The sequence below is a fragment of the Manacus candei genome, unplaced genomic scaffold (genome assembly GCF_025592945.1).
Source record: "Manacus candei isolate 608988 ecotype Guabito, Panama unplaced genomic scaffold, ASM2559294v1 h1tg000002l, whole genome shotgun sequence".
In the NCBI taxonomy this organism is placed as follows: Eukaryota; Metazoa; Chordata; class Aves; order Passeriformes; family Pipridae; genus Manacus; species Manacus candei.
Window position 1 is genome coordinate 8,159,672 of NW_026138050.1, and position 26,046 is coordinate 8,185,717.

Consider the following 26,046-nt stretch of genomic DNA (forward strand, 5'->3'; position numbering starts at 1 on the left):
AGCAGATGTTCATTCTAGCACAAGTAAATGAATCGCTGTCACTTCCACAGTTGTCTCAGCAGAAAAAAAAATAAAAGTGCATGTCCCACATCACCATACAATAAAAACATGTGACCAGACAAACGAAAAATGTGCCTCAGAGAACAGTCTGCATACCAAAGTACCCATGTCTGTGCAGAGAACACTCCTGTTATGAAATAACTTCAGAAGGCAGGACAAGAATGACCTGAGCAGCAATCAGTCTGCACAGTGAAAGAGCTGCTAATACCTCACCCTAATTTACTGCTCTCCCAGAAATCACAGTCCTACACATTCTCCTCTAAACTTCTGCCCTAATGCAAACCCAAACCCTCTCATCTTCACTTCGAAAAACTGAAATTTGATTCAATTTACTGTTCTGGCCCTCCTGCCGTTGCTGTGAATGAGAAGTGCCTTCTCATCTGGCTGGGCAGCTCCAGAGCCAGGAGCTCCCTCATTAACGGGTTGGGAAGAGCAGCATGCCTGGCTCCTCTGCAGGTGAGTGCTGCTGGAATGAGGAGAGACCTGCCTGCCCCACAGACAGCTCAGCAGGCCCTGCCTGGGCTGCCACGAGTTCTGCTGCGCTTCCGTCTTTATCTTCCCTACCCATGGCAGTCACAGAGCAGCTGCCCCTGGGCTTCTTCACCTGGCTGCTGTCCCCTGCCACAGAGTCACCCTGCAAACCCCACATACTGTCACTGTCCCAGCACAAAGGAAAGACTGGGGGGCTCTTGCCCCACACTTTTAATCCTTGTTTCTTGCCTTTTTCCTCCTGCTTTCCCCCCAATGCAACAAGGCAAGTCAAAAAAGCAATACAGCACAAAGCAGTTGTATTTTACTTCGGTACATCCGCTAGTCCTGGCAAAGGAAAATATGTTCATTTTGCTACAAGTCCTGCCAATCTGTGCTAACCACAAAATGGCTTTATGCTGGAACACTAAAAGCACATTTATCCAAGATATATGTGCTTCATAAAAAGCAAAAATAAATGCATATTCATGTGAAGGTTTTTATTACAGACTGCAGAAAGCTACTTGTCCTCCAAACACTACCACCCTATTCACTTGCAGGGAGGTGTCAGTATGCATCACATGCTCTGAGTTTGAAGAAGTTCACTAAACAGGGTGTCACAGACCTGCTATTTTCTTAAGAAGTATGAAATGAGCATCAGTGTTTAATTCTGAACTACCTTAATTACAAGGTTATGCAATGGTGCTTTCTCTGTATCTTTAAAAGTCAATTTTTAAAGCTATTACTGTAGAGATGTTTTAAAACAAAACCCTACACCACTTTTCCTGGCTTCCAAAAGGTATAAGGAACCACTAAAAAAGCATCAAAAACCACAATGATGTTATGTTCTTGATTAAAAAAAAAAAAAAAAAAAGGTAAAAAAGGCTTCTTCTGACAAAAGATGCTGTTTCCTTATCTGCCTAAAGTACAACACTGCTTCTAAAGTGACCCCCTGTTAAACTGGATAAGGGGAGAGCAGCCTGTGCACTACAACAAATCATCATGATGAAGCCTTCCCAGACTGCTGTTAATATCTTGTGCAGTGCTCCGAACATAACATACTTCATGCTTCGCTACATTTATCCTTTCACAGCAGCTCCCTCATTTTGGTTGACCATAATCCTATAAATCTTTCCCCCAAGCATACATGCTGACCTTCAGGCTACAAAAACTAACAGTCTTGGATAACCAAGTCAGCACTTCCAGAAAGACTCTACTACACAAGGAAAAGCAAGTGATATTGGTGGTGGATGTTTTGCTGTTGACAATATTCATGAGGGCACATGTACACACACATTTAATTATACCTACAGACAACTTTATTTACCTCCATATATTCCTATATATCAATCTCTTTAGATATAAAAATTCAGCTTGCATTGTATTTGCTGCATCTGTGATAGCCAATTAAACTGGACAAATTTAAGATTTCAGGCAGGCAAAAAATCAAGAAGGAACAAAGCCATTAGAGATGGGAAAACAATTAAGCTCCTTAAGTCCACCTTCAAAGAGCAAAAGGGAGCGAGCTTGACATACCTACCCAAACTATTTTTAGACCCGGGTACAATTACACCAGGCTAAGTCCACCCAAAGGACAAAACCAGGGACCATACACAGCCTTCTGCATTCCACACCACTGTCATGTCTCACAACACTGTCAAACCTAATGTAATACTCTGAAGATTTTGCTTCCACATCTGACAGATGCTGGTAATTCAATGAAGCCTTGTACTCCAGCACAAAAAAATTAATGGGAAGCAATTGTGGGGGTTTTGTTGCCTTAGTTTTTCTGTTAAAGAAATTAATCCATTACTGTTTTGACAACCAAGCGTTGCAAACATATGAAACACCTTCTCCTCACGTTAATGAGGTCACTGTGAGAGTTCTGCCACATTGTTGAAATGTGGATTTCCCTTGAACTACTGAACATTATTCTCCATCTTAAAATTATCTGCACATCACTTCCAGTCCAGAAACTACAAAGAATTATTTGAAGTAACAAAGTTGATATCAGAAAATGAATGCCCTGCTGCTTGGTGAACTGGAATGTACTATGTTAATTCATACTATGAATTAGTTGCAGATAAAAAGCTAGTTATGTGGATGAAGCCTGCTAGAGCCAGTTTTAGGCATAGCTCAAGCAGAGGTTGTTAGCAAGGCCTTAGTACTTCCAACAGCACATGGAGGTGGAAGGGAAGATGTGTACAGGGAGATGACACAGGATGAGCCAGGACACTGGACACAAGATATTTTATTCTTAAGTTGTAGTCAGTAAATGCAACACACACCATCACTACCCCCCCAAAAAACACCACAAATTTCAGCCTGCCTCTCTGCATTCCACATAATCCCTAAAGATTATGAGGTAACACATCAGCAGGAGTCTCTAAAGAAAGCTCCACTAGAAATACTGGAAATTTTGAAATAAGAAATGCTATAGGTAAATACTAGGTTTCTCCTTGTTATTATGAGGTGAAAAAAAATCCAATGAACAGCCATATGGAAAAACACGATACAAGGCTAAAGAGTCAATACGGTATTTGCAGAGAGAAATCAAGTTTTCCAAAGAACCACCAAGTTTATGTTTAAAAGTAACTCAGTTAATACAAATATCTGGGTTTAAAAAAATATTTAAGTGTTCCTTATAGAAAAGGCTCTTTAAGCAACTAAGCTGACAGAAGATAAGGAGGAAAGTCCTCGCGAGGATACATAACAATAAAAGATGGGGTGGGCAGGGAAAGGAGTGGGAATAAAAAGTTTTCACAGTGGAGCAAAAGGACTACTGCATTCCTTAAGGTTTTGCAGAGACATGTCCTTATGATGAGCTGGGAGGTGACAATGTTTGCAGACTAGTCTGGAACGCGAGTGCAAAGCATCACAGATGGATCTCATGATTCTGAGCAATAAAGCAGCAGATGAACTCTAATATTAGTAAGGCATGTGGGGAAAGAAACAGCCCTTGCTATAAGCGCAGAAAGATAAGCTCTAAATAGGCTATTTACACTCATGAAAGATTTTGGAGTCATTATAGATGTTTTCCTGAAAACTACATCCTAAACAGCTGTCGAAAAGGCAAGGCAATTATAAGAATCATTAGGAGAGTAATGGAAAACTGAGGTGTCATTGTATCATTTTTATAGCTGTTGTGCATTTATACCTGGAATACAGTCCTGATCTTCCCATTTCCAAAGGGACAAAAAGATTAAAAAGGTGCTAAGGGAACTGTTTCCTTATTAGAAAAGACTATACTGACAACAAATTCTTCAGAACTTACCAACTCCATCATCTCACAGACAGCAAGAAAATGAATTCAGAATGACTGAATTTTGCTCAGTATAACTTGCAGATCAGCTGCAAGCTCTAAGACATTCAGCTAACAGGTAACTGTGGAACTCACTGTCACATGAAGTTACAAAGGTCAAAAAGTAAAGATTTATTAAAAAATTAAATGCCTAAGGATTGGTCCATTTATTTTATTAAGTACTATGGTCCATACACAAGCTTTGTTGAAGGATGTATTTAGATCACCTGCAGCTGAAAGTCAAGAAGCATCATTATACATTAGTGTTCCCTGTAGGTTCCCTTAGTAGATGCTACTAGACACTTTCAAAAACAGGTCATGGGCTAGACAGACTTGAAGAACTGACAATCTGATATAAAATACTAGTCTGAAAAGCTTACAGAGACAGAGATGTCATCTCTCTCACATCATATGGAAAAGCTATTGGCTGGGATAAAGAGAGGAACAACACAAAGCTCAGGGAATGAGAGAAATTTCCAGCTATGGAAATCCCAGGTAACAGTACAATTCATAATTCTGTTCAAATAAAGCAACATTTAGCATTACTAGTAATTACTAGTAAGGAAAACAGTATCTCACCACTTCTCCTCAAAGCTCCTTTGCTACCTTCAAGGAAAACAGCATTTAAAAACATAACGGAGACAACATACAGCGATCTCACCAGAGAAGCAATAGCTAAGAAGTACCAAAATCTGTAATCAGGAAAATCTCTTCAAATTCTTATTTCTCTAAATTCTTTCCCTCAAATTCTCTCTATTTATATTCTTCAGATCTATGAAGATTTTAGGAGCTTAGGAAAAAACACTAAAAATTTTTATCTAATGCTACTGAGAAAATACTCTCAAACATTAATAGACTATGATTTAAAATTACTTATTAGATTTTCCATACCATACTTTCTCCAGAGTTTGGCTGAAGCCTGTCGTATTTAGAGAACATTCATGGAAAAGTAACATATTCTGCAGTAGAAAAGAAATTACTTTTGCAATCTACTAGGTGAAACTGTGTTTCAGCTACAATTGGAGAACAGAACAAATACCTAGAAGTACATTAAGCACCGTATGCTTCAGAATTGAAATCCGCATTTGGCAAACGAAAAGGTCTGCATCAGTTGGTCTGAGGGACAGACTCCATTTTCATAATTTTATGTTTGACAGTATCCCACTGAAATTAGTCACATAGAATCAGTTGAATTACCCTATTCACTCAGCATGTTACTTCTGAAGTGAGGCAAAGATTTCACAGCCTTTAAAACAAAACTGCTGCTTAACACACAGTACCAGAAAGTTACGTCATCTCCACCCACCTGCTGAATGCTGTGACCAACAATTAAAAACTCATGCTGGCTGTTCTCTGACAGACAAAAGTAGCATTTCCACAGGGAGGAAATATGTGCAATTAAAATAATACCTATATCTCAGAAATCCAGAGGAGTGACACAACGGAGCATGCTTTTAATCTCAATTTAGTCTCAGCACTCCCCATGGCAGGAAGCATGACTGATGAGAATTTATTCCTCTCAGCATGCAGTGTTTAGTGGCTCAGCTAAAAAAATGAAAAGCCCATTTCTGTAAAATCTCTTTTTCAAAAGTGAGCTCTTAATAGTTCTCCAAGGGTACAAACTATGCATCCAGGACAAAAACACCTAAAACATTTTAAACATAATTACAGATTCATTTTATTTAAAACAGCTCTTGGGAGCTGGAGACAAAAGAGACAATAGCCATGTTCAGTACATACTGAACAGTATGCCCAGACAGACATCCATCAGTGTATTAAGATTGGAATTTCATGAGCCTATAAATTCACATTTCTGACCCAATTTCATTGTATTAAAGAAAATCTATTCCAAGAAAGATTACAGTTACAACTTTCTAATACTGAAGTATTTGGGTGAGTTCAAACACTTGATTTGTGTGGCAAATCCCAGCAGGCAAGGCTCAGATTTGATAGAGGAAATGGGAATAGCAAGACACTAGGACTGACAGCCTACTACTGCTGCCCCTTGAGACTGGGAATGAGGTAAAACCAAACCCCTCCAGTTATAAGCAGATTAGCTGTGGCTCTCCAGTTGTTGGTAGTTTATCAGTGCAATCCTCAGACTCATAAACTTTATTTATTGTTATGACTTGCACATCCTCTTTATAAAAAAAGCAATTTTTTTAATTCCCCTTATCTACCCCAACATGTAATTCTGCTCCTTTTTCAAGTTAGATACATTGCCAATTCAGAGAAATCTCCCTATTGCCAATAGAAGTTGTGGAACTCAATTTTGTTATGTGTTTAAGTGAAAACTCTACTCACTGAAGTAGCTAGACTCCTCCATAAGAACTTAAAATTAAGAAAAACCCAAGAATTTAATTTGTTAAAAACAACAGCTGGAATCTTTAAAGACAAACTGCACACACACACCCATGCACACTCCACTGCTGACTGAGCTATCACATCAGGTACATTACCTTTCAGTTTTATTTCTCTGCACAATTTTAAACCAATTAAGCTAATCCAAATCAGCATGAAATAAGGGTTACAGACAAAGCACAATTTCACTTCCTGGCCTAATGGTAGCATTAATTGCACACTCTTAAATCTTCATGCTGCATTGGTTTTAGTAGATTGGTGTCTAACTGGCATCAGTTAACTGAGTAAACTGACTGGATTGAAATTTGCTGTTATGAATTAATCAGTACTTCTTACCTCTTCTTACTCATGCAGTTAGGATACAGATTAAACTGTGTTAGGAGTAACTTTCAAGGACACATTATCTGACTTCAGTGCATCAGCATATGGAAAGACATTTCACAAAAAATGTCCCAAGACAGTGCCTAACTGGTTAACACATGCTAAATTACTCATGCAAGTGACATGTCTCTGAATACAAATTATACTCAAAATAGCTTTTCCAAGGAAGCAAAAAAAGTGTGTAACAATAAAACCTTGGTAAATGAAGTGAGTTACTGAATACCAGAGTTTTGCACATGCTTCATTTTAATAAAACTGGAGATGAACCAAATGCTCCTTTCTCTAGCTTGTGGGTCTAAAATTCAGGAAAGTGTGGTTAATAAACCTACAGTTTAGAGACTGAGCTCATAATACTTTGCATATACCTGTGACCATAAAAGATTTCAGGATGGGGATCCTGTAATTGTTTAGTGAGTGCATTGTGTTCACATGTCAAACAGCTGTGCACATTCATAAAACTCTCACATTGAAAAATCTGGACAATTGTTGGGGCCCAGGAGTCTCACTCAGAGTAGACTTGGATGACAAAAGTAGTGAAAAAGCAGTTTAGAAATTCAAAGATTATTAAATAACAGAGTGGGCCCCAACATGGGCAGGGCATAATCCTCGAAGATCAAATACTACAGAAAAACTGCTTTGTATTTGCTTCCAACAAGAGAGGCACTGCAACACAGCAACAAGAACAGAAATTGATACACAGGATAAGGTAAACTGGTCAATTAAACAAAATGCCAGGGGAATAAAAAGTGAGTCCAATTTTTGTAAACTCTGTTATCTACAAAGAAACTGCACAATACTAATTGCACAACAACGGACTTTGCAGATCTTTTATTTGCACAACATACTTGGACACAACAGCCAGCTTTAGTCGAAATCCCTCTGCTTTGCTATATGGGCAACATCAGATTCAAAACAAAGAAATACAACAGTCACCCTGCACTAAAAAGTCTTAATCAGCATCCTAAGTCAGCTTGTTTGTGCAGATGGAACTTGCTGGTAAATGCAGAGCTTGGAAAACAAGCTCTCGTGAAGAAGCACAGAGAATTAATAGCAGCCACAACAAAAGATGTTGCAAAGCAATCCAATTTATTACTCTCACAGCTCCACTGAAAACATGTAAAGGAAAAGCGTTTACCATCAGAGAGCAGACATTTAAAGTCAGCATTAAAAATTGCAAAACGAAGTAGAATGACATCATTTTAAAAAGGAAAAGAAAAATACTGCAAGCAGTTAAAAGTATGAGAAGACTTTTGGAATAGGTAACTGTCTTCCCTTTGTGACATGAAGGGGAAAAAGATCATATTAAATGGCAATACAGACTTAATGCTCATTCTGGTGCCAGAATAGTTCCAATTGTTTTCCCCAAATCACATTTTGTCAGAATTTCCAATTACTTAGCATTGAGCTAACAGAATGGCTGAAAACTGTGCTCAGAGCCTGGTTGAATCACTAATTTAGATCGAAAAAAAAAGAAAATATATTTTTCAACCTTCATATGATCTGGTATCACTCCATTGTTTCACTCTGCTGTAGTGGCACATTTTCTTGGCTAAGCATTTATCACACATCTGCTTCAATACCAAGTTTCTGCTGTTCCTGACCTAACTTCTAATTCTTTTCAAGCTCCTTGCAGAGTTTTGTCAGCCTGTGAATTACTACACAGATGAACTAGTTTCTTTTTCCACAATACAATAAAGCACATCATTTGTGATTAGAGTGCTTCCATAATTATGCAGGAGAAAAACATTCCACGCTTTCCATAATTCCTAAGTAATTTGGGATACCCTACCTCATAGACAGGACTATCTTAACTATAGTCAGGTGTCTTGGTTATTGAGATCACAGGATTTGTGTTAGAATTGAAGAGCTGCTTTAATATGACAAGTTTTTACTGTAACAGCGCCTGAAACAGGGCTGTATGTTAAATACATCATAAATATACATATGATTTAGCATTTCGACCAAGTTATAATTCACAGTTAGAAATATTTCTGAAATAAGAGATCCTTTAAGCAGACAAATTCATGCCTTACCTTGTGAAAGGCACTGATTTGCCAGAGCAACCTGTCCAGAGTGTAGGTACAGATTAAGACGTGTGAAGATGCTGCTCAGAGACGGAATTGTAATGAAGCAAAAGGCAACACAAGCCTAAATCAAATTAAAAAAAATTAAACTGAATAAAATTCCTATCTCAGAGTTATAGCAATCCTTACTGATTTTATACACCATTAGGAATCAAAATCTGTAGATCAGTTCTGGAAAGGCTTTTGATGAAAGCAAATATTATGTGAAACCCCAAATCAGCAACTTTAAATTTCTAACAAGTATTCCAGTAATGATAAAAATATTTTTATTATTATTACTAGATAAGCTCAAAACTTACACTATGACTCTAGCTCAGAGGGATCCTCTCTCCTCAGGGAACCAGCCTGCAGCTCAAGACCAAAAGCTAACTAGAAAAGCAGATTACTGTCCTCAGGGACAAACCATGTGGCAAACTGGCCAAAGCAGGTGCCCTGTGTGTATTTGGGAGGAAGCAGATCCAGCCCAGAGTGCTGCAGCTGCAGGCCCATGGAACAGCCCAAACAGCTGGATGGAGCAAGTAGCCCCGAGGCACAGGGAAGCTGGCCAGTGTCACCCCAGCATCCCTTGTCCAGGACACGGCACAGGTGCCCTTAACAAAAGTCCTCTCATTAATAGCAGGATATGCAAACAGCTTCCCAACATGTGGAGATGGAGACACTCTGGTTGCTACATTTCAGGTTAGAAGAAATGAACACAAGCATTTGGCACAGCCTGTGCATAGTTCAAAGCACATCTGACCATATCCATACAGACTCAGAGGCACTAAAGCCGAAAGGAGCCCTGCATTTGAAATTCAAATACTGATTTCAGCATATCAACTCTGATATTACGAGACAGAAGTCTGAATGTATTTTTTACCCCATCTCCCATTCTCTCTGTGATTGAGTTACACAGAAATCTGGTATTTTATTTTAAATATAAATTGAAAAGCTGAGCTTTCTAGAACTCACACAAACAGCTCTCCCACAAGCCTCCCTTTGGAGAGGGAGTCAAATCTTGCTGCTCTTTTTTAATACAAAGCTGCTATTAGATGGTTTGGGTCTTTTATTTCTTAAACAGTAGCATTATCTTTCGAGAGGAAAGAGAGATGGCAACGAGAGAAAATGAGACTACAAACAGTGTCAAAAAATACTAACAAACTAGTTTTTCAAAAATTACCAACTTAGGTGGCAGCAAATAGTGTTCTCTGCAAAGAAAGCAGGCTCAAAATTTATTAGTCAGACCTACCCTGACAAATGCAGCAGTCTTTCTGGAATGATTTCCTTTCATCACCTTTCTTGTTTCCATTGCTAGTTGGTTCACAGACTACACATAAAAGCCAAAAGAAAACCATGAAGAAAAATGCACAGCCCCAGTGGCAAATAACAAACTGCATGTTTTACTGCATGCATTTAGAGAACAGCAAGAGCCAAAAGGAACTCTGATACAGGGTGCCCTCACTGTACTATTTAGTTTTTACTTGGAGAATTTTAGTGACTGTTCCTTAAAGCAAATATGACTTCTTTTGTGAAGGTAGACTCATTGATTTATTCACACCTTTAGCCTATCCTTTGCTTCCCAGCTATAGTGCTGTCACCTCTTTCCTAGCAGAACAATAGTGATTTCTAGCTAACACATTGATTAAAAAGCCAAAACATTAAAAATATTTAAGAGAAGATACAATGTTCCAAAGGAATCAGATGCAGCTAATGCTTACCTGTGACTCAATACAGAAAAGGGATTAACCTTCCCAGTCATAGCAGGATTGTGCCTGAATCTGCAGCCAGACACAGTCTAATCTCTCCTAGATGGAGGATTATAGAAGAGAGAACCCAAATTCTGAATGCACAAAAGGGCCATTTATTTTATTAGACATGAAGTCTCCTGCAGGATAGCCTGTTTTCTTTGTTGCAATGATACCATGCGTGCCTGTCAAGCAAGAACTTCAGAGTGTTTAGAGAGATAAAATCAGAGATGAGATCAAAGTTTACTTTATAAACACTTGATAAAAATACTTTAGACTTATTTTGCCATATAATCTGACCAGGGAATGGGACAACTGCAAACATATCCTGACTTATTAAGGAGATGTAGATAAACTGTGGCTTACATGAATCAGCTGGACTAGAACAGGCTCCAGATTGCAAAACATTGACCTGGCTTCAACATAGAAACTCAGCTGTTGTTCAAAGTCACGGCCAAATGAAACCTAGAAAAGACAAAAAAAACCCTAATTTTATCATTTTAGGCCATTAATTTTAAGATATATAAAACTGTGTGTGCAGATTAACCATAGATATTCAAAAGTCAAAATCCACATATAGTGGTAAGAAAAAAAAACCACCAGTAACAACAAAATAGCACCTGGATAATCTGTATCCTTTTAACCTTCTGCAATACTTAACTTTCAGGGAAACATGAAAGATTTATTGGTGGGTTTTTTGTCTATACTCCACATGATGTTTTACTTTACAGACCAAGTATTTATCAAGAATACAAAATTTAAGTCCTAGGTTTGTAAAGTGTTCTCAAAACCAGCAGAACTCTTGTCTCTTTATGGAAAAGGGACAAAGACCTTGTTTTGATCATACTTAAAAGGCAAAACAAAAACCCCCCAGAAAAACAGAAATACATCTGTGGACCTGTATTCAAAGTCCTGTAATTTCTGAGGTCCTGAGAAAGGGCCTTCAGGAGAAAATAGCATTTTTCCTAACTAGATAAACAAGAGAGAAAAGCAAGTTTTCCTCGAGTTTGGTTAATAAATACTTGCTTATATAGTATGGCAAAAGCCTGCAACCTTGTATTCTGGCAGGAAAGAAGTCAAAAAACAACCCTTGTGTGAGAACACCCTACTTCCAACTCTCTAGATTTAAAAAAAATCCAAGTGCTGTCAGCTGGAGTGTCTCAGCTGTCAATTAAAAGCCTTCCATGAGAAACAGTCTCCAGGCAGTCTATGTTTATGTATTCTATTGGAATTTTTTTCTAATAGAAGTAAAGGTTGCATTATTTATTATTTTTCAAGTCATATGCAAAAGATTTTTTTTACAAAATTAGAATAAAATTTACATTCAATTCATACAGCAAAAGACCAAAGAAACTGCACCAGAAAACAAAAGATTGCTTCTCACATTACAGACAACTGTTTTCACCTTTCCTCTATTTGTACAACTGCTGATTCTTGAGTCCCAGTCTCACGAAAACTCCTCTAGAAATACAAATTTTTCCACAAAAAGACTGACTGCAGGGGTGACTGTTACAACTGCTTTTCCCTTCATATTTTAATATGTGCTGGTTTAAAATTCATAACTAGTCATTTTGCTGCTATGGGATTTTCCCCCCCCCAAACCAAGACTATGAAGCCACATCAAATTTTATTCAATGTGAGAAATCCTTCTAAAGGAAACTATACAATATTATACTGTATAAAAAGCTTAATAAAGCAAAATTATATTAAAGCATACTAATTAGCAAATTATTATAGCTGAAGAAAAAACAACCATCTAGAATTGCAACAAAGAGGACAAGTAGAGATAGAGCCTGTCAGCTGGATGTGAAAGAAAAACCAAGCATTGAGCACATGGTTAGAGAATAAAAAAAGCCTGACAAAGTCTCCCTAAAAAAACCCTGACATCTCAAAACCAGAGAACAACAGAAGATTTTATCAGGATAAGGGTTAAAAACTAATTTCAAGGCAAAAGACCTGGAGTTCTTGTGGGACTACTAATTTAATGATACAAATTATCTTATTTGTAAATTAAGGTAAACAGGGATAAGAATAACACACAAGTCATATTTATTTTGTGTTTCTCAAAACTGGTATTGGTTCCAGTTAGAGCTGGGTAAATAAATCAGTGACCTCTCTGATGCTATAATAGACAAGATTTCAATTGCTGTTTAACTTTTTTAAAATCCTTGCTATGTTTTACAGGAGATGTACAAAACCAGCAGAAAATACGATTAAATAAACAATGTATGCACTTTAAACATTGATATTGCATCAGACACACGGGCTCTGATTCAGCCACACAGGCATCTGTTCCTCGTGGGGATCTCAGGAAAATCCAAGCTCTAAGGTAAACCCCACAGCTGCACACAACTGTCACTCACCATTTTTATGAATCCATTTATCAGAGCTGCTAACATTCTTTTCTCATCCTCAAGTGTTAGTGCACTGGAAGAGAAAATTTGTATGGTAAATTTTAGAATATTACTTACTAAAGGTTCAAATTATACATAATATTTTATATAACATTATGTATAAAACTGATTTTAATATGAATATCACCAAGTCAACCATGCACCAAACTAAATTCCAGATTTAAAAAAAAAAAAAAAAGTAAAAATTGCTAAGAGTGTCTTTCAATCTACAAAAACTCAGATTTGGGCCTGAGGAGAAGGAAGTTAAGCTAATGTTCTTTACTGTAGCAAACAAATGGCTTCAGTCTTGTGTTGCAACATGAGAACTTGAGTAGGAACTGACTCCAAAAGCCTAAAGAAACTAGTAAATCTATTCCTAGAAGAAAGTCACCCTATTTAAGGGGTAAAGTTTTTAAAATAAACTTTAAACAGTATATGTAAAGTGTATTTATTTTAAAAACAACATTAGCTCATTGTTTGGTTTGGGATTTGTTTTGTTTTGTTTAGGGTTTTTTGTTCTAACTAACCTTGCCTTGGAATTTAAAAGATAATTAACATCATCTTCTTACACTGCTGCTTTTTTGATGTTTTAGTAAGAACCGAAGTGATATGTAAAAAGAAGTTTCTTTTCAAGATTATCACAGACACCTATTCTATAGCAAGAGTCCAAAATCTGATTTGAAACAAATTTACATCACATGAAAATCCAGTACATCAAACCCGTTTCACTGAAAATGGATGAATAAAAAGTTAAACAATTAACTATTACAATTTAATCCTCTTACTATTATATGCTTGGCTCCAGCTTTGACCTTTGGTATATCAGTTACCAATTTCCTACTCAGACACCAGATGGGAAGAGAACAATAGTTTTATTATACAAATTCAGTGAAGGAGGAAAGAAAACCTCAGCATGATTAGCTCATTAGGGCACTGCCAGTCAAAAGAGTCAACTGATGGGCTCTGAAAGGCTCAGAAGGCCTGTAATGAGATCTCCAGCTCAGTTATAGGTTTCCAGTTCAATTCTGAATCAAACCCCTACCAGTCTAAAGGTTGTTACCCTCCAACAGCTGTTATGGGGGTCAGTGAGCCCCACACAATGGGCTGGGAGTTTCCTGAACCAGGATGCAAAAATAGATGCAGGAGTTACTTCAAAAAAACTAGAATTTATGGTGATTCACCAACAGAACCAAGGCAATTACGTACACCATCTTATCTCAGCTAAAGGAACTGCTGGTTTAAGGGATTTTAGAAATCCCAGTAAACTATCAAATTGTTTTGGCAAAATGTCAGAGGCAGCACCAAATAGGGATTGTCATAAACTGCTTTATTTCTTTTCTTAATAAGCTGGTTTAGGTACAATATATTGTTCTATTTAAAGGCTGAAGTGGCTTTTAGTGCAACATACAGCCAAATAAGGTGCTTTCACCCAAAATAAAGCACTCTAGCTGGTATAAATTGGAATTACATGCCAAATATTACTTCCTTATTGGCAATAAATCTTGCATTCATGACCTATCAAGGCCAAGAAAGCTATAAGTTCCTTTGCAGCATCTGCCATACTAAGAGGCTCTGGGCTCAGAGTGCCAAAAGAAACTGTGCCCTTCCAACTCAAGAGGAAAAAAGAGGAGATTTGTGCTCTTGAGAGCATTGTGATTCTGGCTCTATTTTCAATCAGACAAAGATTTTGGTGTGATTTTTGCAAGTTACCTACAAACCACAACATCTTCCACTCTGCACAATGGCTATTGAAACAGCGATGGTGCAACAGGGCACCCAGGATCTCTAACAACCTCAGCTCTCAAAGGCAAGGGGAAAAGCGAAGAGAAGGATTTAGGGGTAAGATATAGATGGTTCAAGAACTTCTCCTTAGTTCTAGCTTCCCCTACACAAGTTCCTGGAGGTCTTCCAGATATTCTTTTAAAGATTTGTAATAGCTGAAAATAGTGGCCCAAAGAAAAGGTATAATTGAGTATGGCAATCTGTGCTTTAGGAGCTACATATTCACTTGAATCTCACAAATAGCTTATTATTCACTGTAGCTCAAAGATTACACTGGTTTCACTCATCAAATATTTTTAAGATTGGATCGTGTACTGTCTCTGCTTCACTAGAAAACTCTACAAAGCCATTGCTACTTTCCTTTTAAAATTCTGCTTCAGTATTTAAAACACAGCAGCAATTAAAGAGCAAATGGTACAAGCTGCCACTTCACTTCACAGCTCTTCCCTCACCACTAATTGGATTCATGTCTTCATCCACCTTGAAGCAAACAGCCTCAGAAACATGAAACTACACCAGGCAGCCAAACTCTGCATAAATGATAGTTATTAGTATAAGTTAATCTTACTTCACAGAATCATGCATCGTCTTACAGATATGCAGAAGAGCATTGAGTATAACAGGATCCTTTGTCGATTCCTGCTGATGCCTAGAAAGTGTTTTAGAAAAAGTGATGAAAAATCCTGCTCTGTCAAAATGAAAAACAATTACTAGAATAACACTGATTTCATGCATAATTCCCATCACCAGCACTGTATGACACTACTCAAGTTTTATATTCATTGGTGAACCAACAGAACTCCAAAGATCACGTGGTTAACAGATGTAAAATTCCAGCAAATGCCAGTCAAGAAATATTATCTTAATACACAGAGCTGTAGTGCCAAGCCACAGAATCTGACTCCTTAAGGGACACAAGCCACAGGATCTGACTCCTTCAGGGACACAGCAAGCCATATGTGATACATTGAGGCAATCTGAGAACATCAGAACAAAGCAATCCTCGATCTACCAAGATGTAATGTAATTTCTCAGCTACTTAGGGACAGCCAGGAAGGATAAATGTCACGTTTAGGTACAGAGGCACACGTGCAGTGCAGCTCCACTAAGATGATTAAGGGGCCACAGCATCTCTCATATGAGCAAAGGCCAAGGGACAGAAGGCTCAGGGGGCTCAGCACTGAATGCAAATACCTGAAGGGAAGGTGAAAATTAAAAAAAATGTTTCAAGGAACCTGTTAATTATTTGAAAAGGACTGTCTGCCTTTTACAATATTGGAAGATATTTTCAGTTTCTAAGTTCATTTTTAACTGTGGCAATACTCCATTACACCAAGGCAACAGTTCTGTGCTGTCACAGCAACTGGAATGTGAAATAAATTTCACCTCAACAGTCTCCACTTACTTAATAAAAGATTCCATAATGCACTTGCAAACCTCCACTCTCACACTTTCCTTCTGGAACATATCCAGAAATGGCAAGAATTTCTCCTGAAAGTACAAACACATAAACAAGTAAAATCAGGTATGTTACCAAACAACACACTAAACCAATAAATATTTATGCCATAGTAACAAAGAAACTCAAAGAATCTAACAGTCTACTGAAAAAAAAGTACAGAAAATTGGAATTGGAATAATGAATATTTAAGTACAAGCAGTAGAAAGCTCTCAAAATATTTCTGCACTTACCAACTTGATAAAAAGTCATCCCATTCTGTGAACTTGTAAACAACTTAAATATCCCACTCACGTAAATTCTCTTGCAGAAACAGAGCAAAATAGTTCTTAAAAATTTATTAAACAGAGTATTACTTACCACTGAAAAAAGCAGAGAGAAGTCATAGATATAGGTAATAACTTTCTGAATAATTGACTGCAGCTATAGGGGAAAAAAATTTAAAAAAAAAAGGGAAAATTATTGTAATGCAAGTTAAATTAAGACTATCCACACCATAGTTAGGCAAATTTTTTCAATTTAAAGTCTCCATGTCCTCCAGCTCTCTGCATTAAAAACTCCAATAAAATAAACAAACAAAAAAATCCCCAAGTCAGTTTGTTAAATCTTCTTTTGTAGGCACTTTATCTACCCTCCAAGTAACCAGAAAAACCTTCTTCAACTAATCCATATCTCATCTGGCATTTGGTCTCAAGAACTGCACACAGTAATTCACTGAAACCTTAACAATGCCAAGCAGAGATGGATTATTTTATGGTTTACTTCTGTTTAAACAGCCTACCACAATTGCTAATTTCCTCCAGCAAACACCACTGTTGATGTAGGAGTTAACTATTGCTACTCCTAAATACACAAATCATTCAGGTTTAGCATTTCTCAGAACTGAAAGACTGATGAGCAGGGGAAAAAAGGAGGAATAAATCACAGCACTACAGTGTCCCAGAAGGCTTCCCAAATTACAGCTAGCGTTTAAAAATAATTATTTTGTGGTAAGATTCATCAGTAATGTTTAAAAATTCATTTCATTTAAGAAAATGCACATCAGATTTTTAGAGATTTGGCAAAATAGGTCCTTTACCTGTGGGTAAGCATCTTCAAATGCTCGATCAGGAGTCATGTGTTTGATAACATCAGCCAAAACTGTATTGACCTCTCGCTTCTGTGTGGCGAAAAACAAGGTTACAAAATACAGTAACAAAATCGGCACATAAATCAAGATACTGAACATCAGTTGAGGTGGATAATTTATTTCCATTTGGAAAAGAATCAGCTTTTTACAGAGCTCTAGTTAAGCCAGGAACTTTAGCCATAGCTCCAGTAAATCCTTACTTAAATTGGTCCATCTGCCATTAAAACAAAAGGATAAGAAATATGCAGTGCTGTGGAGTGGTGAAGCTACAAAGCTGCATCTTTTGTCCCTATTTCTCTTTCATGAAAGGAAAGACATTTTCTCATTCACTGCTGAAATCCTACATGCTTATATGGAATAGTCAAAGCTTCTCCATCTCTAATACCAAACTGCTAACACAGCCACTTAGTTTCTATCAGAAAAACTTCAAATGAAACAAAGTAATTTTCACTTACTGTAAAATGTCTGCATGTATACTCCACCCACACTTCAGCACAGTTGATGTAATCCTAGAAGTACATGTGTCTTGTGATTACCAATATTTACAGGAGGCTACAAGAAATACACTTGCAAAAATTATACTTAAAAGAATTAACTCCTGAGGTATGATTCATGCAGATTCAGAAGTTGCTTATGTAGAATTACATTATGTAGAATTCAGCTATGCTTCAGTAGAGCTAAGAAAAGCAGGGATCATATAAAGGTGTTACCAGTCATCACATTTTTTTGCAGCTCTGTGTATCTAAAAAAGCTAAACAATGCCATGCTAAGCATATGCTAATTGAACAACTGGCTGCAATTTTGCCCTAAACCCAGAATCAGTAGTGAAACAGAACAGACAATAACTCACCTGTGGGTTCTTCAGCTTTGTTATAACCTTCCAGGCTTCATTTAATATTTGAAGGCGATCGTTTTCAGGAGGATCAGCCAATGCCAAGTTTAATCCCAAGGACCGAAAGAGGAGATGCTGGAAGTTAAGGAGAAGTTTTAAATTAAAAGCAGAAGATGCATGACCCAACACTGCTCTAGCAGGTACACTGTGCAGAAGGATTCTGAGATCAAACCACCTTTCATCAAGTGATGTGCAAGTTACACAGGCAACTAGAGCCCAAAGAACTCTTGTCAGGCAAAAAAAAAGGATTTGTTACAAACTACATACAAAATTTTACCTTTGGGAATCCAGACTCATCACACTCTTTAATCATGGCAATGAAGTCCATCGACCTCGCAGCGATAAACTCTGCTCTGAACGCCGACATTACTGAATTCAACAGCAAAGCACTGCAATGAACACAGCACAGATCAATGCAGCTCAGCATCAACTAAAACTTGGCTGTCCCTGCAGTTACATTACTCTGAGCTTCTTAGACTAACAACTGTCCAGCATTTACTGTAAATTGAAAAGAAAGGGGATAAGGAAGGAAAATTCCCTACAAATCAAGCTTGCATGGGTGAGGATTAATGGTGCATAAGCAAAACAAGAAAACATAAAGCCAACCTGTAGAATACTTGTTCCACACAGGTGTTTTTGAAGTCATCATTTTAGCATCAATTTAGTAGAAAGATCAAGCAAACCAGGAGCAGATGACACATTTAGAAACTTACTCTTTTTTACTACAGTTCAGAAGAATATTTAGGGAGGGCAAATCCCCATTGAAATTTTTCTCATTGAATTAAATTACATAAGCATTATAAAAGCCACATTTCTAGCAGCTACATTGTTAGGATTAAAATAAATCCAAACAGTCATGATCATATGATAACTGGCAATGACATATTTGGACATTTATGATTAATCATTCAGACACATATCTGTGCTACTATGAAGCCAAAGTCACCAATGGAAGAGTGAACTCACTGCATTACTGTAACACTCAGTTTACCCAGCCATGAGTTAGGGCAGAAGCTTCCTCATAAAACACTGTGCCCTTCACTAGTCTGAAAGAGCCAGTTTGAACACAGGGCAGTTTACCTTGAGGGAAATTCTACAGAGTGCTTAAATAGCCCAGCACCCTCTGTGTTTCTGCCTGAGCATCAGTGCTCCCATCACAACTGGACTGGAATTTGCATTTTATCATTAGACAAGTACTTCATTATACTCAACATTTTGTCCTTCCTTCAACGAGCAAACAGGAACAAAGAGGAGGCATTTAGGCCATCTTTACAGTGAGAAATTATAAAAGTCAATTTAAAAATAAGTTCCACAAAACAAACCAACACCTGTACAAAGTAATTAGTACAACACAGTATGTGAATTACTTTTATCTGTATTATACACTCTGATACAATACCACCTTCACATTATGTTTTTAAAATCCCACTTCTCCCCCACACTCCTTAGCTCAGTCACAGAATGCTGGCATTCCTCATCTAAATTCCTCAGTGGCTGCAGAATTGGGCTGTGCAAAGCACATCATAAAAAAAAAATAGGTAGATGAAAACTTTCACAGAACTCAGCCCACCTACCCACTAAAATGCAGAGAGTAGCCCATCAGCAGGACAAACTGCATTCACAAAACTCAGCAAGCACATCCAAAACTTTCAGACCAGCCCATCTTCCTGAACTATTCAGTGAAGGTGACTGGCCTGCACATAAATTTCTAGGACACATTTGGGATACTAATTTTAATGTTGAAAAAAGCAGTTGCCTAAATATTACCATCTTCCAAAGGCTGCCAGCTGCTTTACAGCTTCCCTTGCTAAATGCACTTTTGGGCTGACTGTAGCCAGTGGAGGAGAGGAAGAAGGAAAGGGAACAAAACACAGAAAAATGAAGCACAACCTCGAATCAGAGACATGGCTGATGGAGAACACATTACGTATCCTAAATTTTGGGTTAGGAGCCAGAATGCAGCAACCAAGTTAAACTAATTAACTTTTACTCTACAAGTAATCTACCATATTTTAGAATTCATTTCTGGAAAACAGATGTTCATAATCATGATTTAGTAAGCTACTGGGAGAATGAAAGCTATACTGTGCAACCAAACTGTTTCCAAAAGAGGGAGAGAACTTTATTACAGGGACTCACGGGTACTCTTTACAGACTCCTGTCTTCTACACTGTGCAACACTTACTTGTTCCCCAATTTTTTGCATCTCTCCATCATCTCAGTAAGCAGAACCTGGAAAAATTACGTATTAAAATTAGTGATTAGAGATTTTGCAAATAAATTCAGCTTTAATTACTGTAGTAAAGTCTACTAAAAGCTGTTTTAATTATCTTTCCAATACATTCCAGTAATCCTGTCTTATCCTGCATTTACAACACAAGAAAACCCTCTGGAATAGGTACAGTGGCATTTTAATCAAAACCACCATTTTATGAAATTCAAATTTGTGATCCTTCAGCCTTGCCATTACTCCAAGTAATCTCTATTTCCCAGCCAGGTCAGTTATCTCTGGCAGGAGAGGTGAAGATAATCAACTCTGCCAGAGTGCAAACCAGACTGACTGAGACTAAAACAGCCTGTTCACTGTGTTAAGCAATTCCAAAGCTACAGGTTACTCAAATCATTTTTATATCTGTACAACAGAAGAAACTAATGAATTCAGGACATAAATATTAAACTAGCTAAAAGACAGCAAGAAACAAATAGGAATACTGCCTATGAACTTGAAGTGGTCAAACTTGGAAGCAAACATTATTCCTGTTCAGAAGACAGAATCAGACAGTCATATGTGGGCTCTTAATACTCACTTTTACACTCATGTAAATACTGACTGTGAGGCTTTTAACAGGCAAAATTAACTCTTCACCACGACATTTTATTTAGCATCAAGCATTACCCTGCTTACTTACTTCTGGAGCATGGTATGCAATACACTGCAAAATCCAGTCTATAGCAGGAGAATATAGAGTCAAATACAAAGGCATCTCCACACGTTGTCCCACCAGCTGGTTCTGAACAGTATCCCCGTGTATCTGTTGAAATAAAGGATGAAAATATGTTGCTGTGAAAAGGTATTTAATGGGAGATATGATAAACTGGCCAAAGTTTGTATATGACTGGAAATGACAACAGACAGTATCACAAATATACACAGATATTCTGAAGCATTCCTTGGAAGCTCAGAACAAATATTATTCAAGTCTGGAAATATGCAGAATAAAGAAGTTTCAACTTATCAGAACGTATGTAAAATGTCCCATACTATATCTGGATACAGGCAGACCACTAAATCTAGATTTAAGAACTTCAAAGACTTTTAAAAAGTACGTGGCAGTTTGTCTAAGCAGTGTATTTATCTGATTTTGCAAATAACCCCCCTATTTGCTTACTTGTTTAAATGTTAGAAGAAAGTCAAAAAAATTTTTGTTCAGGCTTTCTTTGAGTTGTGGTGCCACTTCCATCCCAACCTGTATTAAAAGAGAGAGAAATATTTTATCAGCATCCATCACCTTTGACTCTCCTTCAGCTGTAAGACAAAACCACACTTTCTGAAGGAATACACCAAAGTCACACATATCAAATTAACAAAGAGCATTGAATCACATGCTTTTGACTATTTCCTAGTTTACTATTACAGATACAATCACTAACAACTACCCTGAGGTAGTTACAGCTGTGTTTAAACATGATTATCCTAACATCAGCTCCAAGTATCTGTAAGCAGTGATGAAACCAGTGTCTACCCTAGCACATTGCAACAGCCTATTGTATGCAGAGAGCTTACAGCACCACATAAAATTATCCTTATTATAAATACTAAAAGAAAGATTCCCTATTCTTAAAGCAGAAGAGCAATTATTTTTTGTTTGTTTGTTAGAAGGGACAGGCTGCTGACTACTTCAGATAAAGGCAGCAGTTACAAGAAGCAGTGGCAGTTCTAGCTGCAGTAAATCTTTGATACAGACCAGAAGAGTCAAATGACAGCCTACCCTGCAAAGGTATGCTCTTGCATAGACTGCCACCAGTGGATCTCCAATTCCTCTAATCATAGCCGTTAACCGCGGGAGACATTCCGAAATCCCCCTGTTAAGATTTTTTCAGAAAAGAAAATGAGCTTTAACAGCCAATTACAGAATTATATCACCTATCAATAACTTCAGTAGCTGCCTCATAGGCTCACAATTGAGCACGAGTTATAGAAACACTTATCAAAGAAAACACTTCATTTCTCAAGTAAAATTTTATGTGTACAATAACACATACCCTATACTCAAACTGCAGTATTTGCTACTACGAGTAAAACAAATACAACTAAAAAACTCCTCCTCTAGTTTGGAGGAGCAGCAGAGCTATGGAAAGGCTGCAACTCAATGTGAGAAAAGCAGCCACTTAAAGCAGAACTGGCAGTACTCCTTGCATGTCTCATTTTCCCACAGGTCCTTTTTGACAGAGCTGTACTTGTGCCTGGAGATGAGGCCCATCAATTCCAGTAAAAGAACTGCTTTCTAGGGATAATAAAGTTGTCACTATAGTAGCAATTTGGCTTACAACACTCATTTCAAAATATAACTGAAGAAGGACAATTACATGGGAAGGAACATTCTCTGTTCAGCAGCTGACACCGTTTGGCAACACATTCAACTTATACCAGGGTGTTCAACAGATAATGGTTCATTGCTCCTAAATGATTGCTCCAACTCTGCCTCTACCAACATGGCATATCAATATTTTCCTTTCAGTTTTCTATCCTGTCTTTTTGCCACACTCCTCACCTCAGCAATCTTCCTTTCCTTCCACCATCTGCAGGTACTGGTTTTCAATTTGCATTGGGATTTGTGACATCCTGATATCACCATTATACATATATTCCAAAACTGCAAGCATGATTGTGTTTCAAATCCTATCACAGTTCAATTTGAAGTTTTCCATGGTATTCTCTTTAAAAATTCCAAAACCTCTCAGTACTGCTTCTTCTCAGATATACTGAGACCTTACCCACCATTAATCACAGAATTCTTATGCTTAACTCCTTGAATTAGTTCCTAAGCCTGTTCACTTCCTTCCCATACTTAACATTATTCTTACGTTTTGGACAGGAACTTATTGCACTTCAGTATTGCTGCTTCCACATAACTAAGTTGAAGCCAAGTTAAGGAACAAAACTAAGGTGCACACCATTGAAAAACATGAAACAAACATATACCAACTACATATTGAACAAACTGTTTCAATGCATTCTGCAATTAATCTCCCCACATTTTGCTGATTTTTACAATTTATCTACAAGCTTGTGTTTCAAAATTTTTCATACATCATCTCTATTTTATTGCTGCCACACTGCTCAGAGCCAATAATTAAGCATTCAGTTTACTACAAAACGTGACTCAAAAGCACATTCAAAACAGACAGCCTGAAACAAAGAAAACAAAGCCAATATAAACATCAGATACTGTGGGTTTTATTAAAACAAACATGCTCGTTTTTGAGAAAGTGTATGAAAAACCCACACTCACACACTCTGAGAGTCTCATTTGACAAAGGATACAATCTGGGAATGAGTTCTCTGATTGAAGCAATCTTGAAAAACCAGTTTAAGCAAGTTTCTTTAGCCGTATCGTTAACACTTTCTGGAGAAAAGTTATCTGGGGAAAAAAACAACCACCCAGACATAGTTACATTCTTTCTGGAAACAATTTGCTTTTCTTTCTAGATTTAAAACTGTATTCTCTCTCCCATCAACAAGAAATTAGGGGCAACCATAATAAACTAGGCAATACATTGGCTTCTCAGTTCTCTTGAGTAGCAGTCAGAGCTGAGTACACAGCAAGAAGGGGGAACAGAGTTTCCACCTTGCATTAAGTAACATTTCAGAAGCTGAAGTCAAGCACTCAATGCCAATCTCAGAACTGCTACTGAGAAATCTCACCTTTCTCTGTTTTCTCAAAAGTAGAAATTGTTAAAAATGGAAAATACAGGGCATCTGTAACAAATATATGTATTTATACATCTGTAACAAATGCATACACATAGAAGAGATTTAAGCACTCAAATTCTTTGTTTTAAAAGGTTAATATAATTTTTAAACGATACATTGCCTACAAGAAGTAGGAAATGCTAAACACTGACACAACACTTGTTCTTGTACACAGCACATGGAACATTGCAGTGCAGTTCTCTCCCCTTGAGCTCTGGGACTATTTGTGGCAGCTGCCAGCAGGGAAAAGGTGCCACCCCGAGGTGGAACAGATGGGTTGGGGGACAGCACTCTGGCCAGGCAGGCATGCAGTGGCAAGACTAACTGCTTCCTCTTTCTCTAGATTGCTTGGAACAGAAGGCAAAATTGGCTTCTTGGGATCAACCCAGGTTTGAGGCAAGATGGTTGGGATGGATGGGTCCCTCTTCTCTCAGTTTTAAAGCTACATAAACAGCTTCTGCTGTGAATGTCTCCTCATCCACTCCCTGTGAAACAGGTTAAAATACCAGTGCTCTCCCACCCCTTCCCCCAGAAGGTGAGAAGCTCCTGTTTCACAAGGAAGTTTCCAACTTCCCAGATGAGAGAAGTCACACATTAGATGCTGACTGAGTACAGGAAGATGTTCTTTCTCATCTAGCATCTCAGGAATTCTCACCCAAATTTGTTTTGCTTGGTTCCCAAGGGACAGCCTAGAGATTAGGCCTGAAATATGCAGAGATTTGCACTGCTGTGCACAGCCAGCACAGCACAGATTTTCCCTATCCCTCCCACTTTTATAGCTGCTTGGGAAGTTCCCCCCAGCAATGCCTCCAGCAGCTGTTTAGCTGCAGCACGAGCTCAGTTCTCCAGAATGGAGGTAACTCTGCCCAGAAATCCTGGTGTGCTGTGGGAACTGTCTGCCTTCATTAATAAGAACAGTTTGTCAGGTCTGCAATAACCAAATTTTATCTTAAATATTTTCTGTAAATTTATTTCAAATTTCAATATTTGTTGGTTTCAAACTTCTGGCTCAAATCCTATGGATTTAACTGCAAACTAATGGTACTGTTGCTTTGTCAACTACAGAGTAAGAATGTTTCATATTTCAAGGATGTGCACTTAATGCACTCCAAATTGCAAAGAAATGCCTGTATTTCCATGGAATGTTTCAAAGTCTTGCTAAAGAGGTTCTTCCATATACATTTGTACTGTCAGTATCAAATTAGATCTTTACACTGTGTTGGAACTTCAACTGAAAAAATAAAAAGGGCCCAAATTAGAAAGATTAGGCTAGAAGCAGCCTGCTGCTTTTTCCAAAATTCCTTAATTAAAGCAAAACTATTAAGTTTCCAATGTAGCAACAATATCATCTACTTACCAAAAACTGAGGACCTCAGCTTTGCTAAATTTGTACCATTAACTTTAAGCTACTAAAATGTAGTACCTTCAGAAAAAAAACATATGCTAAGAGGAAAAAAAAGGTCTTCCTTCATCTAATTTTAGCATTCATGTTTAATACTCCCTCCCTCTAATAAATTCTGTATTAAAGAACTTATCCATCGTTCTTTGTGATTTCAAGTTTCAGGAAGACCCAGCTAATGTTTTGTAATATCAGAGCCATAAGTACATTTTAGTACATCTGAGGGATATTTTTCACAGTTAAAATGTAAATTTGCATGGACACTGTGAATAGTGGTGGCTCTAAGCAATGGATTGTACTCTGTAAAAAACTAAAAGCTACCAGATTCAAATCAGAACTTTTTCCACAGGAGATACAGTAGCAAGTCCTGTTTAACCTTCCTCAAGTTAGTTCTGATGCGACTTTTTTCCAGGAGTGCAGTGGAAACAAACACAAAGTTACCTGGCAGAGAGACCCTGTTATCAGCACACATTGACAGAATCCGTTCATACACCAGCTTCCCTGGTTAAAAAAAAAAAGAAAAAGAAAAAGAATAAGAACCAAAAACAACTCATAACAAATTAACAAACTGTAAACCACAAAATGTTGGTCCAAAGGTTCCCTCTCTAACATACAGTGAAATTATCTGGAAAAACATCC

General features: G+C 37.6%; 1 protein-coding gene across 1 annotated transcript in view; it reads right to left on the bottom strand.

The window, feature by feature from the left end:
• The window catches only part of VPS35L (VPS35 endosomal protein sorting factor like), a 49,629-nt gene that overhangs the window by 11,804 nt on the left and 11,779 nt on the right, over positions 1 to 26,046 (bottom strand). The window contains 18 exon segments of the mRNA XM_051804116.1: positions 8,605 to 8,719; positions 9,884 to 9,961; positions 10,746 to 10,844; positions 12,743 to 12,806; positions 15,123 to 15,203; positions 15,960 to 16,045; positions 16,374 to 16,436; positions 17,092 to 17,172; positions 17,598 to 17,651; positions 17,993 to 18,109; positions 18,312 to 18,423; positions 20,220 to 20,266; positions 20,944 to 21,066; positions 21,424 to 21,501; positions 22,024 to 22,117; positions 23,120 to 23,167; positions 23,580 to 23,676; positions 25,849 to 25,908. Coding sequence (XP_051660076.1) covers positions 8,605 to 8,719; positions 9,884 to 9,961; positions 10,746 to 10,844; positions 12,743 to 12,806; positions 15,123 to 15,203; positions 15,960 to 16,045; positions 16,374 to 16,436; positions 17,092 to 17,172; positions 17,598 to 17,651; positions 17,993 to 18,109; positions 18,312 to 18,423; positions 20,220 to 20,266; positions 20,944 to 21,066; positions 21,424 to 21,501; positions 22,024 to 22,117; positions 23,120 to 23,167; positions 23,580 to 23,676; positions 25,849 to 25,908 — 1,497 coding nt within the window.